Genomic DNA, 15,961 nt, shown 5'->3' with positions numbered 1-15,961 from the left:
ACTATAGTTAATAATGCTGCATCGCACATTTGGAAGTTGCTGAGAGTAATCTTAAAAGTCCTCATCACCAGAAAAATATTTTTGTAACTGTGTGGTGATGGATGCTACTAGACTTATTTTGTTGATTATCTCATAATATATGCAAATATCGAATCACTATATTGTACACCTGAAAACTAATATGTCAATTATATCTTAATTTAAAAATAGAACAAACTTTATTTAGCATATTAATTACAATTTTACAGCGTGATTTAAAAGTCAGAATTACCAAAGCTAAAGGAAAGACAGCGTTAAGATCTAGAAAGAATTTTTTTTTTAAAGATTTTATTTATTTATTTGACAGAGATACAATGAGAGAGGGAACACAAGCAGTGGGGAGTAGGAGAGGGAGAAGCAGGCTTCCCGCTGAGCAGGGAGCCCTATACGGGGCTCGATCCCAGAACCCTGGGATCATGACCTGAGCCGAAGGCAGAAGCTTAATGACTGAGCCACCCAGGAGCCCCTAGAGGACAACTTTTTAGAAAAAGATTTTATTTATTTATTTGACGGAGACACAGCGAGAGAGGGAACACAAGCAGCAGGGAGAGGGAGAGGGAGAAGCAGGCTTCCCATGGAGCAGGGACCCCGATGTGGGGCTCGGTCCCAGGACCCTGGGATCATGACCTGAGCCGAAGGCAGACACTTAACAACTGAGCCACCCAGGTGCCCCAAGATCTAGAAAGAATTTTGGAGGAAACACCATTGTGTTTGTCCTTTTCTAGTTAGAATAAAAATAGCATGCTTTATATGAATTCAATAATTTTGAGAACATTTCCCATATGATTTCAGGTTTTTGAAATATTTGCATCAGCTTTATTAAATGACCTAATGACTGAAAAATAACCACATCTTTGTTGAACTCCATGATGGCAATATTAGAAGTAATTTTCTCCTGATCTTGGGCTTGAATATAAATAAAGCACCATTTTGAGACTGGCAGAGAAATGGAAACATTTCAAATCATGAGTTTAATGATCGCTAACTTTTCTTGCTTTGCCATTTAAAAATACATGTAACTGGTTTCTTCCATATTAACTTGGATAATCTAATGAACCTGTAGAATCAGAAGCAAACTCAAATGATTCTTTCTTTCACATATCAGTGTACTTTCACTCCATCTGATTACCTGGGCTTTTGTAAAATGTCAAACGCCACCACAGGAGAAGGTTACCTAATCTGTTTCGTGGACATTTCCTGAAGGTCGAAATTATAGGTCATTAGTGATATTTTCCTCTGAAAATATTGACCGCTATCAGTGTCTACAGCAGCAAATACTGATAAGTGATAGTGGATCCTCGTTAAATATTTGTTCCTTAAGAAAATGAATTTTGTTCTCAGCATATATCTTTAGAGAGGCTATTTTACCAACACACCTTGTCAAGATTTCTGTCATAGAATAGTTAATGCTCTGTGATTTCCTTAACATACAATGACTCTGCCAAAAATCCATTTGTGCATAAACGTCTCCTTTCTTTCTGTAATCGTTTGTTACTTCTGGTCAAATCTCATTTCTCGTACTTTTTTCTTCTTAGTTAAATGACATTAGGGACTGTAATTGAAATTATCACGAAGAAGGTTTCAAGAACTTTTATGAGCTTAACTCCCAGGGATCCTGTCATCCTGCTTGATGAAATAAATGCTCATAATCAAATATTTTCAAAATAGATAAGGAAGAGCGTCCAATCCCACGCATTTTCTTTGTCCAAGAAATACTTACAGCTGTCTTGCCTGAGGATACGTTTTTCCCCTGTCTAATTTAATTCCTTATTTCACTGTCCTATAAATGTCCTGTTTATAAAATCTGAAAATGATACAAATTTTCACCATTATGAAGAAATGAAATTCATTCTGAAGAACTGGAGGGGAAACCATATATAAGTGGCAATGGTACCACCATTAAATACAACTGGTTTTGGTTGACTCCTTCTTTGTCACAGGAGAAAACAGTGGAAAGATAGCCACAGATCACCTCCAGCCCTGAGTGTAAACCAAAGTTAAAACCTCCACTTAGGAGACCGATTGGTAACACTACTGATTGATTTCAAAACTGATTTGAGGTTTAGCCCTTGTAGTTTTTTTCCCATCAGCCCTTTTGTTTCTTCCTTTCTTCCTGTGTGTCTTTCTCTTGAGGACTTTGAGGACTGCAGTGATCAAAAGAACAAGAGAGGGGAGTGAAAATTAGGAGCAGCCCTCAGCTTACATGCCCTTTGCTATTTAGCTGGCTGATTGACTCCTGGGTAGTTTTAACTACAGCTGCATAGGAAAGACATTGGACTGAAGAACAGAAGGACCTTGGCCCTGCCACCCAGAGATGCGTGTCCTGAGGAGCAGGTCCTTGTCTGAGCCTAGGTACCCACTGCAAGGAATCCTTAGGAGAAGGGAACTGTGGCACAGTGGGGAGGTAGAAACATTAGGTAGAAGCATACCAGTAGGTACTTCAGAAAAAATAGGCTTGAGATAAATCAAAAAGTCTGAAATAAATCATACTCTAGTCATTCCAGCTCAGCCTTGGAACTGTCCCCTGCCTCTGTATGGTAGGCAGAAAGGAGGCTGTAAACTTGGTTTAAAAACAAACAACAACAACAAAAAACCTCAGGATCTGGTAAGACTTTTCAGACCTAGGATGAAGTTGTTACGAGTAGAACTAAGATTATCAAATCTACTTTTGTGGAAGGGGATTGAGATCTTCCACAGGAGACATGTAGAAAATTTTCCCTTTTTCAGAATGAAGTGACTAAGTAAAGGTTTCCCTAAGCTACTTTGATCTCCAATACCCAAATTATTGCATACATATTCATGAGATCTAAACAGGAATCAAGAAGGTAAGGGTCAATACAAAGCTGAAAATTGTCGTAAGGATCACAGAAAGCAATATATTCTAAAATGCCAGGAAATTATAATGCAAATACATATACACACATCTATCTATCTACATATACATAAATATATTGAGTTACTGTTTTATTAATGTGTATTCTAATAAATTAATATTATATGAAGAAGGAATATATAATTTCCCATCTATTAAAGGTACTCTACTTTATAAAACTTTTCAAAATTAACATATTTTAAATGTTTGTATTAAAAAAGGAATAGGCATTTTTCAGGCTAGCCTTCATAATAGAACTTTTTGTGATATTAATAAATACATAACTATAATAAAATGCAGTTAATATTAAGGTCTTTTCTTTTAAAAGTCTACATAGAAAAGTAATAACCTACTCACTGTATTATGTACTAAGAAATTAAAACTCCTAGGTCACATGTATACTGCAGAAAATTTTTTCACAGTAAATCTTGTAAGTCATTCAGTCCAGCAAAAGAAGTTGAAAGGGAACAGCGCTGTAAGGAAGCAGTTAGTGTAGTTATCTATCCAGGTTCCAAGTTTTATTTGATTTCATTGTTTCCAAGTTCTAGGCATTTTTGAAATAAATGGCTAGAATGAGATTTCAAGAAGAATATGAAACCAATATTATTTAGTGTGCTTTTCTTCACTGGTAATTGCTGGAGTTCATTCTGTATTTCAAATGTCTTTTTTATTATTTATATTTATTTTATTATTTATTTTATAAACTGTTAGTAGAATTAGGAGAAAAGATGAAGTTTTTAAATGCCTGAGTCAACAGTTGAAAAATATGAAAAGGAAAATGAGAAGAGATGAGGTAACATATTTGTCAGAGTGTTAAATTGAACTCAACACAAGTTATAGATCTGATTCATTCCTAAATTTACTAATAGTCAGAGGATATGGGCTATAGCAAAGCACATGCTCCGCATTCTTCCCTTCAAGAGGTATGAAACAGTGCAGCACCCTAAAAAAGTCCTTCTATTCCACATTAGCACATGTTCTAGTTTATATTTAACATGCAGAATTTTAAGCAACGCATGCATAATGTTGCTTGAGCAGAGGAAGCCATTTTGGTTATGGAACATCTTTAAATTATTCTATTGATTATACATCTTACATGACAAATATTCACCATTCATGACTCCATAATTCCATCAATTCAGGTTTATTTACAATAAGCCGCGCAGACAGACCAGGTACATCCTGCTTATAGTGCTGGTATAAAATTGGCGGAATGTCACATTGTCAAACTATACTCACGCAAATTGTAGATTTTACCCAGTACCAAGTTTATTAATGTTTGGTAGCACACAGATGTTAGCAAAACACAGACCAAGCATTTTTCCCATGGAGGATTCCAAGATTGTCAACACAGCTTCCTGGATTCTTTTCTCTCTCAAATTTCAGTAGATTCTGTTTTAGATTTAACATAAGGTTTAGAGCAGTGCCTGCAGATAAATTTTGGTGCGGAACACCTTCAAAATTTATATCCTATTAATTACATGGGTGTGTAACGTTCTCCTCCCCAACCTTCCATAGATCCATTAATTCCAGATTTATTTACAATAATAACCAAGGATATCCTGATAAAAGCACTTTCTAGATGAAGACTCACTGTCCGTTACCTTTCTCCCAGTAAATAGTATCAGTGTGTTTATCAGCAGGGTCCATCAATAGCATATCTACAAGGGGATTTGGCTCATCATCCCTTTCTTTCCAGGGTATTGCCAGTAAAAGAAATTGTAGGCTAAAAGCCTATTGCTAACCCTTCCTTCATAAGAAAATACTGCAAAGAATATTGTCTTTGAATATTTCATAAGCACTTAATTTTTTAACTTAGATACAACAAGAATAATAAATAGTAAAGAGCATAAAGGGAGCATCATGACATTCATAACTAATGTAGGTTCCCCTGCATCTTAACTAATACATTTATCAAGGTTTAGAAGATCTATGAGGAACATGATTACAGTAATACAGTAAGAATTGTCTGGTTCCTACTAACTGGATAAATAGGAAAGTTCTTTCCTCTTTTATCAACCCAGTATGTTTGAGGCCTAACTTGTCTCCCTGCAGCAGAAACTGAGCTCAGATAACTTATTCTTTCATTTGGAAGTAAAGTGGTCCTGTCACTGAACCTGGACCGTGACTCAGATTGGCAAACTGATTATGGAAATGGTGATTGCATTCTGGCAAGATCTATCCCAATAACTGATGAATAATTTCTTCATTTTTCTTTATGCTCTGTCTTTATAGTGCTGTTAGTCCTGATTCTTGGAATAACCCAGTGATGATGACCCTCACCAAAAGCAGATCCTTCACTTCATCCTATGCTGTTTCTGCAGCTAACCATGTAAACTCAAAAAAGCCAAATCGACCAGGTTAGTAATATGTTGGGAAAAGAGTTCATACTCACTGAGTGTGTAGTCATGGAATAAACTAAATCTTAAGTGGTGAAACAAGATTCTGAGGATCCATACTTGGATGTGTTTAGTTTGACTGTTCTAAGAAGAAAAAGCCTCAATAACTAATTAGTTCCTTAAATTTCCACTTTATGTGATGATATAGATTCTTTCAAGTTTGCTATGCTAGATACCCTGTCTTAAACTTACTGGATGAGTAGGAAATCAGTGTCACCATTTACGATAACCTCTGGAAGCATCATCTTATAATGTAAAAGCTAATGATGTACTTCCCAAATTTCAGTTTTATTTTTAGTGTTTGTTAAAATTATCTTTCAGGAGTTCAAGGGAATGCTTCATTTACTCTAATTTACTAGTTTTTTCAAAGCAACTCTTTATGCCCCTCACCCCCTCATATATATATGTGTGTGTATATATACACACACACATATAAGGCTTAATGAACATTACCAAAGAGCAGAGAGGACCAGATAAGTCTTTGGAAAACCAAATTATTTTTAATGGTGACTGTCAATGATGCAGTCCTAACAGTATCATACTTTCTGGAGGAAGATTTAAGCGAAGTTAGCACTTAAATGATTCCAAGCCTTCAGTGTATATATATATATATATATATATGTATATATATATATATATATATATATACTGAAAGGAAGAGGTATTTAAATTTGGAGAAAATACAGTTCAGGATCTTTGAGAGCCCTTTGGAAAAGCCCACAGGTCAACAACCAAAAGACCCACCATTACAGTGGGCAGGAGGTTTTCCTTGCCTTAAAGTTTGCTACAAAATGAAATTTGATGTGATTTCTCCCATCTGGGATGATATCTGGGATCTTTCTAGATTTATATAGATTTCTTTGATAGATTTAGATCAATATCTAAATACTGATATCAAAATTAAGAGCAGTAAAATTTCAGGTAGGAAAGTGAATGATTTAGATAAAGAATACTTCATTTAATCAGAATCTGTGCTGACTCAAAACTGGAATATAGTTTGGGGCGCCTGGGTGGCTCAGTCGTTAAGCGTCTGCCTTCGGCTCAGGTCATGATCCCAGGGTCCTGGGATCGAGCCCCACATCGGGCTCCCCGCTCCACGGGAAGCCTGCTTCTCCCTCTCCCACTCCCCCTGCTTGTGTTCCCTCTCTCGCTGTATCTCTCTCTGTCAAATAAATAAAATCTTTAAAAAAAAAAAAACTGGAATATAGTTTTTGTCTGATTCTGTTGCCAGATTGCCCCCTCCTAGAATCTCACTTGAGAGTCTGGGGTATTTATTATGACCTCTTCTTCTTGGAATGTTCTGACTCGAAGTTTTTACCTCTGAGCACTGTAGAAAACTCTAATGAGATTTTCAGTAGCTTCCTGCTTATGTTCTTAATCATCTGCCTTTATACAGCTTAAGAATTTTCCAAATGGCTCCAGGGAAAAACCACCCCCTTCTCACTGGGCTGTTAGATATTCATGTTCTGGCTACCATGGCGGCAGTCCCAAACTCCAGTTTTCGTGTCATTAGCCTCGTGACATTGCTAAAATTTCTGCTGACTTGCTTCCCTAATAGCTGCATCCTTCTGCCTAGATTCTTAGCCTTTTGCTCCATGCTAATAATGGTCAGTAAATAATACTGTGAAGGGAAGAACAGTTCATAGGACTTTGGCTCACCCTTTTGGGGGTATCTTATTTCTGCTCTCTCTGGGAACCTAGTCCCTCTGAATTGTTTTGCCTTGAAAGCTTTTTTTTTAAGTCAACTTTTCTTCTTCTTGAAGAAGCATGGATTTATTATAAACTACCACATCATAGCCAGAAGCAGAAGTCCTCAAAATGGCGACGAGTCTATGAGGGTTAGAGAAATGGTACTCACGTTCATTCCACTAATATTTCAGGACACCACCTTGAAATATAAACTTTTCATTTTAGAGGAAGTACAACTCTTCTGTTGTTTCTTACCTCTAGAAAATTTAGTACTTTCTTTCCCCTTTGATCATCTACTTTATGTTGGTGACTCTTTCTTGGAATCATTTAAGTGCTAACTTAGCTTAAATCTTCCTCCAGAAAGTATGGTACTGTCAGGATTGCATCACTGACAGTCACCATTAAAAATAATTTGGTTTTCCAAAGACTTATCTGGTCCTCTCTGCTCTTTGGTAATGTTCATTAAGCCTTATAACTTAGAAGTTATTAATGACCTGAGAAATAGGATTGTGGTTTCAGTCAGGGCCAAGAACAGGACAATGTGGGCAAATACTTAAACTGGGTGGCCCTAAGGGCAAATGCAGATTACCTCAGTAATACGGAGACTCATCTGGGACTCCATCAAGATGGAAAGCACCACCATTTAAGGGCCATGAGACTTCAAACAAATGGCAGCTTACAACCAAGATCACTAAACACCATGAGATAGAAACAAACAACAAACAAAAGCAACTTTACAGATCTCTAAAATGGTTGAGATATTTAAATGCTAAAATATTTACATACTTTAATTCTAAAATATACAAATATTTAAAGAAAAATATGTCATAAAAAGTAACAGCAATGAGAGAAGACGTAATTGCAGAGCAGCTAAATATAACTTTTGGAAATGTAATCAAGGAAATACTATAGGTTAAATGGAATAATGGACTCCTGGAGGGAGAAATAGTAAACTGGGGAGCAGAGAATGTGAAGAAATTACCCAGAATGTGGCATAGATGAGAAACAGGAAGATGTAAAAGATTTTTTAAAAATATAAGAAAGATCCAATATAATATAATCATAGTTTTAGTAGAGGATAGGGGATATAAACTGAGGAGAAGCAGAGTAAAGGAAAAAAAAAATTTACACATAGACACAAAATAGCAAAACTACACAACACCAAATTAAAAAAAAAAAAAATCTTACAGTCAGCCAAAGAAAAAGGAAATTTCAGAGAACACAGGTCAGTCTGAGAGCAGAACTGTCTAATATAAAGGGCATCAGAACACAGTAGAATCACTTTCTTCAAAGTTCTGAGAGAACGTAATAGCCTGAAATTGTGCATCTTGCACATCTTTCTCACAGCAATATAGGAATGAACTAAGACATTTTCAGAAAGTCAAAACTTTACCACCTGCCAAATCTTAACTGAAGGAGTTTATGATGGATGTATTCAAGAAAGAAAAGTAGTAGCAGAGAAGAGGTCTGAGACCTAATAAAAATAGTAAATAAATTTGAAAACCGTGAGTTTATCAAACAAATATTATAGGCAGAAATCATAACATTTCTAGATTTGTAGGTATTTTTATTTTTTACTTCTAAATTTTTTTAATTTTTAAAAATTTTCTTTTTTTTTTTTTTTTTTTAGAGAGAGAGAGAGAGCGTGAGCAGGGGAGGGGCAGAGAGAGAGGGAGAGAATCTTAAGCAGGCTCCATGCCCAGTGTGGCCGACCCCAATGTGGGGCTCAATCTCATGACTCTGAGATGATGACCTGAGCCGAAAGAAACAGTTGGACGCTTAACTGACTGAGCCACACAGGTGCCCTGGTATTTTTTTCTTTTTAATTTTTAAGGAAAGAATTAAAATATCAAACATAATATGTAACTCAAGGGATGAAATATGAATTTCAATGTTCTATGTTCTTGTGGGAACTGAGGCATAGAAAGTAAGTTGTCCAAGCTCACACAATTAGTCCTGAATCCTTTCTTTTGTTCTAATGATTTTATACTAGAAAATATTGAGGACAACAAACTGAAGTAATTTAAAATTAGGATTTTTTTGGTCCTGTCCTTGACCAAGTACATGATAATGGAAGGATTTGGTTTTGTGTCTCTCAGTTCCTTCATTTAGGTAAGAAAATTAAAATTATTAAAATAACCAACATAGGGCGCCTGGGTGGCTCAGTTGGTTAAGCGACTGCCTTCGGCTCAGGTCATGATCCTGGAGTCCCTGGATCGAGTCCCGCATCGGGCTCCCTGCTTGGCAGGGAGCCTGCTTCTCCCTCTGACCCTCCCCCCTCTCATGTGCTCTCTATCTCATTCTGTCTCAAATAAATAAATAAAATCTTTACAAAAAAAATAAATAAAATAAAATAACCAACATGGTAAAGTCAAGAAGCTGAAAATTGTGCTGGTTTTGGCAGCACATACACTAAAATCGGTGTACAAATATTGAATCATTGTACACCTGAAAGTAACATGCCATGTCAATTAAAAAAAAGGACCTGAAAATTATAGTTAGTGCATTCCCTGGAAATAACGGGGCAAATAATGGAATGGGCATGAAGAACAGCCTCATTTTTCTGTGTCCTACTCTTCAATTCATACAACTGTAGCCAAGAAGGAACGAACTGTAAAAGAAAAAAAAAAAAATGTCTGTGTAACATACCCCAAAGGCAGATGATAGAAATTAGAACAGGCATGGTGAGAGCCTCACTCATTAAGTACATAAGGTATCCCCATCGTGATTACTTGGGAGGGGATTTTGCATTGTGACATATTTAGACTGCTGTCACAGCAGAGCTAAACGTTTATAAAATAACCTATATCGTATGCATGCTGAATTCAACTAATCAAATCCCTGAAAGTCTGCCAAAAGGGAAGAAAGCCCATCAAGAATCAGAGCTGAAATTCTGTTACAGTTCTTCCTGATCCGATGGGCTCTGCTGTTTTGAATCCTTTGTTTTTCCTGCAGTGATGGCATGTTGGTGCTGTTTGGGCTAAGTAGGTGTGCTGTGTTTGATGTGGTTGACTGTGATGTCTATGATGTGGAAGGGAGCCAAGGAAAGCCTCTTTCTGTGGCAAAGAGTATAAGGAAGCGGAACCTAAATAAAGTGTGAAGGGAGCTGGAGGAAAGTAAGAAGCCATGGGCAAAAGAGGTTAGGGGGATGCAAGCATAGAGAATAAACACAGGTACACATTTACACAGGTAAATGGCCTGTTTCCAGAGGGGACTCATGAAATCTGTTCTTTGCACAAGGCAAGTGAAACAGTGTATCCTCTAGCTCAATCAGCATTAATTTAAATAGTTGAAACACACCCAATTATTATGCAATTGTGAATATGAAATAAATGGGTAAAATCACATAGGAGTCCTTTGATTAAAGTGTAAAAACAGGATATTTAAATATAATTTACATTTTTTCGGGCGCCTGGGTGGCTCAGTTGGTTAAGCGACTGCCTTCGGCTCAGGTCATGATCCTGGAGTCCCTGGATCGAGTCCCGCATCGGGCTCCCTGCTCGGGAGGGAGCCTGCTTCTCCCTCTGACCCTCCCCCCTCTCATGTGCTCTCTCTCTCTCATTCTCTCTGTCCCAAATAAATAAATAAAATCTTTAAAAAATAATAATAAATAAATAAATATAATTTACATTTTTAATCTTGCCTTTTTATTATGAGCCACTGACAATGCAGAGCTGCCTTTGTCATTCTGCTTTTTAAAACTCCTCCAGTTTATACTTACTGCATTTGCAGTAGACCCTTCCCAGATTCTTTTAATTTTTATAAGATTCTTATAATCCTCTTAGAGTGATTACAGATCTCTCTACACCTGCAAGTTAAACTGAGTGTTTCCTACAGAGAATTTGAAATGAGAGAGAACTTTAATTATGGCACTGTGTGTGTGTATGGGGGTGTTTTGTGTTTCTTTTTGCATTCTCCATACAGTCGATACATTTTCTGTTTTGGAAAAATATTAGGGCTGTCCATTTTACTGAGGACATAGAAAAGAAACATGCATTTATTAGACATGCTGGTTCCTTTCTTGTTCAATTAAAATTAAACTGAGAGAGTTTTACAGAACAAAACAGATGGATTCAATTAAATAATTTTCCTCCAGTATTGTTTATCATCTCCCTTTAATTGTCCATAGTTCCTAGTGTCTTGACACATTTTCTCATGCTCTCAGAAGCAAGGAATTAAAGACTGAATTATTCAAAGGAGTTGGTATTTTAGAATTTTCAAGTTACATTTTAAATTTTTTTATTTCTAAAATGCTTTGATTTTAAGTATTTTTACATTAGGGTAGTTTGAGTCATTCAGAAATTTATATTTTATAAGCTATGTCTTTTTCCTAGAGTCTCTTAAAATTACTAAAATACGAAGTGATAAATAAAATTGAGAGAATACATATTTATTTGAATCCTCCCCCACCACGTGTGTGCGTGTGTAAATGTGTGAATGTGCAGCATGAAATTGGATGAGACTCCAAAGCTCATAAAGTTAATCCTTCTAACTTTATACATGATTACATTTAAAACAACCTAGAATATAACCTGTTCTTGAAGACTTGCAAAAAGGGTATTTCTCCCGTTTCCTTGGAATATCCTCTTCCTGCATCTGAGATCATTTTATTTGTAGTGTATCCTGTCTAGAAATAGCGTATATGGTTATTTTCAGCACTTAACATCTCTCTTTCTACTGGAAGACTAACAACATAAATATGTACCCATTTTCTGTAGCATTCCTAATGCTCTCTGTTTTAAAAACTTCAAGATAATATACACTGGATGAAACAGTAGTTTGGTTTGGGAAAAAAGGAATTTATATGCTTAGACCTTTATCTTCTCACCTACAGTATAAAAATATCCCTGCTTTTACCCCCAGTTTTATTGAGAAATAATTGACATACATCACTGTATAAGTTTAAGGCATACAGCAAGATGGTTTGATTTACATATATTGTGAAATTATTACCACCATAGGTTAAAACAACATCCATCTTCTCATTATAGATATAATAAGAAAAGAAAGACAAGAGAAAGAAAAAATGTTCTTCTTGTGATTAGAACTCATACAGTTTACACTCTTAATGACTTTCCTGTATACCATACAACAGTGTTAGCTGTAGTCTTCATGTTGTACATTACATCCCTAATAGTTATTTATCTTATAACTGAAAGTTTGTGCCTTTTGATTCCTTTCCTCTAATTCCCCTTTCCCCCACCCCCTGCCTCTGGTAACCACAGTCTGATCTCTTTTTCTGTGAGTTTGGTGTTTTTGTTTTTGTTTTAAAGCTTCCACATGTAAGTGAGAACACAACAGTGTTTGTCTTTCTCTTACTTACTTCACTTAGCATTTACCACATTAGCATAGGATTTCCTTACTTTTTTATGGCTGAATGATATTTAATTATACGTATGTGTGTGTATATATATACAACAACTATGTGTATTTATATAAAACAACTTATTTATCCATTCATCCATTGACGGACACTTAGGTTGTGTCTTGGCTTTTGTAAATAATACTACAGCGAACATGTGGGCACAGTTTTTTCTTTTTTGAGTTAGTGTTTTCATTTCCTTCAGATATATTTCTGGAAATAGAATTGCTGGATATTATGGTAGTTCTATTTTTAATTTTTAAAGGATCCTCCATACTGTTTTCCAAAGTGCAGCACCAGTTTACATTCTCATCAACAGTGCACAAGAGTTCCTTTTTCTCCACATTTATGCCAGCATTTATTTTTTGTCTTTTTGATGGTGGCCATTCTAAACAGGCATGGGTGATACCTCATCGGGGTTTGAATTTGCATTTCCCTGATGACTACTGATGCTGAGCATCTTTTCATGTACCCATTGACCTTTCATATATCTCCTTTGGTAAAATGTTTATTCAGATACTTTGTCCATTTATCTGGGTTGTTTGTTTGCTAATGAGTTATATGAGTTCTTCATATACTTTGGATATGACCTCTTATCAGATATATGGTTTGCAAGTATTTTTTCCCATTCCATAGTTTGTCTTTTCACTTTATTGATAGTTTCTTTTGTTGTGCAGAAGCTTTTTAGTTTGTAGCCCCACTTATTTATGTTTTGATTGTATTGCTTGTGCTTTACGTGTCCTATTCAACAAATCATTACCAAAACCCATGTAACTTTTCAGAGAACCACCTCTTAGTTTGATTAATCTTTTCTATGGTTTTCCTTTTCTCTACTTGATTTGTTTCTGCTCTATATTATTTCCTACATTTTGCTAACTTTGAGTTCAGTTTGTTCTTTAGTTCCTAAGATGTAGATTTAATTTTTTATTTGGGATCTTTCTTAAGGTAGGCATTTGTGCTATGAACTTCCCCATCAGGACTGCATTTGCTGTAGCCCACAATTTCTGTTATGTTGTGTTTCCATTTGTCTTAAACTTTTTTTTTTTCTTTTTCATTTTTTTCTTTGATCCATTGATTGTTCAGGAAGCTATTGTTTAATCTCCCTGTGTTTGTGAATTTTCCAGTCTTCCTCTTGTTACTGATTTCTAGGTTTGTATTATTGTGGTCAGAGAAGATACTTGGTATGATTTCAATCTTTTTGAATTTGCCAAGACTTGTTTTGTGGCCTAACATGGTCTATCCTAGAAAATGTTCTATGTGTGCTTGAGATGAATGTGTATTCTGCTATTGTTGGGTGGAGTATTCTATATATGTCTGTTGGGTCCATTTGTTCTATAGTAGTTGTGCAGATTTGCTGTTTCCTTATTGATTCTCTCTCTGGTTGATCTATCTATTGTGGACAGTGGGGTATTAAAGTCCCCAGCTATTACTGTATTACATTTTATTTCTTCTTATAGCTCTGTTAGTTTTTGCTTTATGTATTTAGGTGCTCCAATGTTGAGTGCATAAATATTTATAATTGTTATATCTTCTTGCTGCAGTGACCCTTTTCTCATTATAGATATTTTTTGTTCTTTTTACCGTTTTTAGTTAAAGTCTATTTTGTCTGATATAAGTATTGCTACTCCTGTTTTTTTGGGTTAACATTTCCTTGAAATGTCTTTTTTCTTCCCTTTCAGTCTATTGCGTCTTTAAGGCTAAAGTGAGTCTCTTTAAGACAACATGTTGTTGGATCTTCTTTTTTTATCCATTCAGCCATTCTGTGTCTTTTAATTGGAGATTTTAATCTGTTTACATTTAAAGCATTTATTGATATAGATAGGATAGGGACTTACTATTGCCATTTTGTTCATTGCTTTCTGGTCGTTCTGTAGATGTGTTGTTCCTGTTAGTGGTGTCATATTCACCTGATTTTTTGTGATCTTTGATATCTTATGTTGGTATCTACGCATTTGAGTGATCAGGTTTCTTTTCCAGACTTTGCGGAGACAGTTCTTCACCAGTCAGCTCAGTTTGTTTCTAGGCGTGCCTCCGGATAATGTCCTTAGGCAGGTAGGGCCTACCCTTGCGTCTATTTTTGGGTGAGGCAAATGTTCAAGCTCTAAGGTTGGGAGTCAGGGGGTGTGCCACTGGCTAAGAACAGTTGGACGGGGCTGCTGGCTTGGTTCCCTACCCACCTGAAACTGTAGGTTGGGCTCTGCAGTGCCTTGATTCTCTGGTCAGGCTTACCAGATGGTCAGGACTGGTACTGTATTCAGTAATAGCACGGTTATGAATCAGTTTCCCTGCCCTGGCAGGGACCCAAGAGCTGTGCAGCTTGTTGTGTGGGGACCTGAATCAGGCTGGATTGTGCATTGAATTCTCTAGTTCCATGAGGCCATCAGTTTTGCTCTGAAGATGGGAGAACCCACAGGCTGTGCTCTCTGTTCAAGTGCCATTGTACATAAGGCTATTGATGGGTTATGAAGCTTCCCAGGTGCTCTGGTTAGGTTCCCTGGTCAGACAGGCTATAGGTTGTATCGGTAATGAGTGGGGCTACAAGTTAGATTCCCTGCCTGGGCACAGCAGGAGAAGCAGCTCTAAAGCCAACAAAGCTGGTTGTTTGTTGTCTTAACTTAAGCTGACCCACACCCCAAGCTCCTTTACCAAACAGGCCTTTGTTCTGAAAGCCATCACCTGCCCATCTTTCAGTTCTAGTGCTGCTAGACCACACAGCTTCCAGGAGTTGGTCAGCTGGGGCTAAAAGACACTCTGCTGTGGGTGGGGCTATGTCTCAGCTCCCTGCTGGGCAGGAGGGGGAGGGGTCACTCCAGCTACTTTCTGTTTCCCAAACAGGTTCTCAGGTAGACAGGGGCTAGGAGCTACCCTCAGCCTTAGCTCTGAATTAATCCCCCTGCCGGTACATAGGATGGGGACACTCCACACCCTATACTGGCTTTGTTCTGGGTGTTCCACGCTGCCCTCCCCCTTCTTGGCTCAAGGACCGCTGGACCTCACAGCTTCTGGGAATTGTCACCAATCCTTTTGGTCAGATGGACCTGAGAGACACTCTCCACAGTGGGTGAGGCTATGATTTACCTCCTTGCCTGGGTATGAGCATACTGGGCTATAGGGCTGACAAAACTCCTTGCTTAAGAATCTGAATCAGACAGATCTGTACCCACCAAGTTCACTGATCAGTGTGTGCCTCCAACTTGGTTCTGCAGATGAGCAGCGCTGCTGGTTGAGATTACTATTTGGGCACTGCAGGTATGAACTTGGTCTGCCAAGATCTATGTCCTGGTTGTTGCAAACCCCTATCCCTTTATCCATCACAGTCAGATTCCCAGTGGTGGAACCTCACAGATGCCCCTGTAATCCCCATGGTGTAGATCAGAATAGGGACTCCTACAAAGCAACCCACAATTTTTTGGGGGGGGATGCTGGTTATCCTCTTGGGTATCCTCAGAGGCTCAGGGGAGACTTCTCCACGCAGTGTTGTGCTGGCTGGGGGTGCGGCAGTGTGGTCAACTTGTGGTCTCTTCTCTTACCCTTCTAATGCAGTCTGTCTTGGTCTCTGTGGTGCAGGGGCATGCTTCAGCCTCACCCCCATGTTCCAGG

The 15,961-nt window shown here is 37.4% G+C and overlaps 1 protein-coding gene across 2 annotated transcripts in view; it reads left to right on the top strand.

The window, feature by feature from the left end:
* PDE3A (phosphodiesterase 3A) overlaps positions 1 to 15,961 on the top strand; it is a 320,223-nt gene that overhangs the window by 263,699 nt on the left and 40,563 nt on the right. For both annotated transcript variants that reach the window (XM_044914914.1, XM_021690608.1), the window contains exon 5: positions 5,156 to 5,271. In XM_044914914.1, the coding sequence (XP_044770849.1) occupies positions 5,156 to 5,271 (116 nt within the window). The remainder of the gene's footprint in view (positions 1 to 5,155; positions 5,272 to 15,961) is intronic.

Source organism: Neomonachus schauinslandi, chromosome 5, assembly GCF_002201575.2.
Source record: "Neomonachus schauinslandi chromosome 5, ASM220157v2, whole genome shotgun sequence".
NCBI lineage: Eukaryota > Metazoa > Chordata > Mammalia > Carnivora > Phocidae > Neomonachus > Neomonachus schauinslandi.
This window is presented reverse-complemented; position numbering and strand designations above follow the sequence as displayed.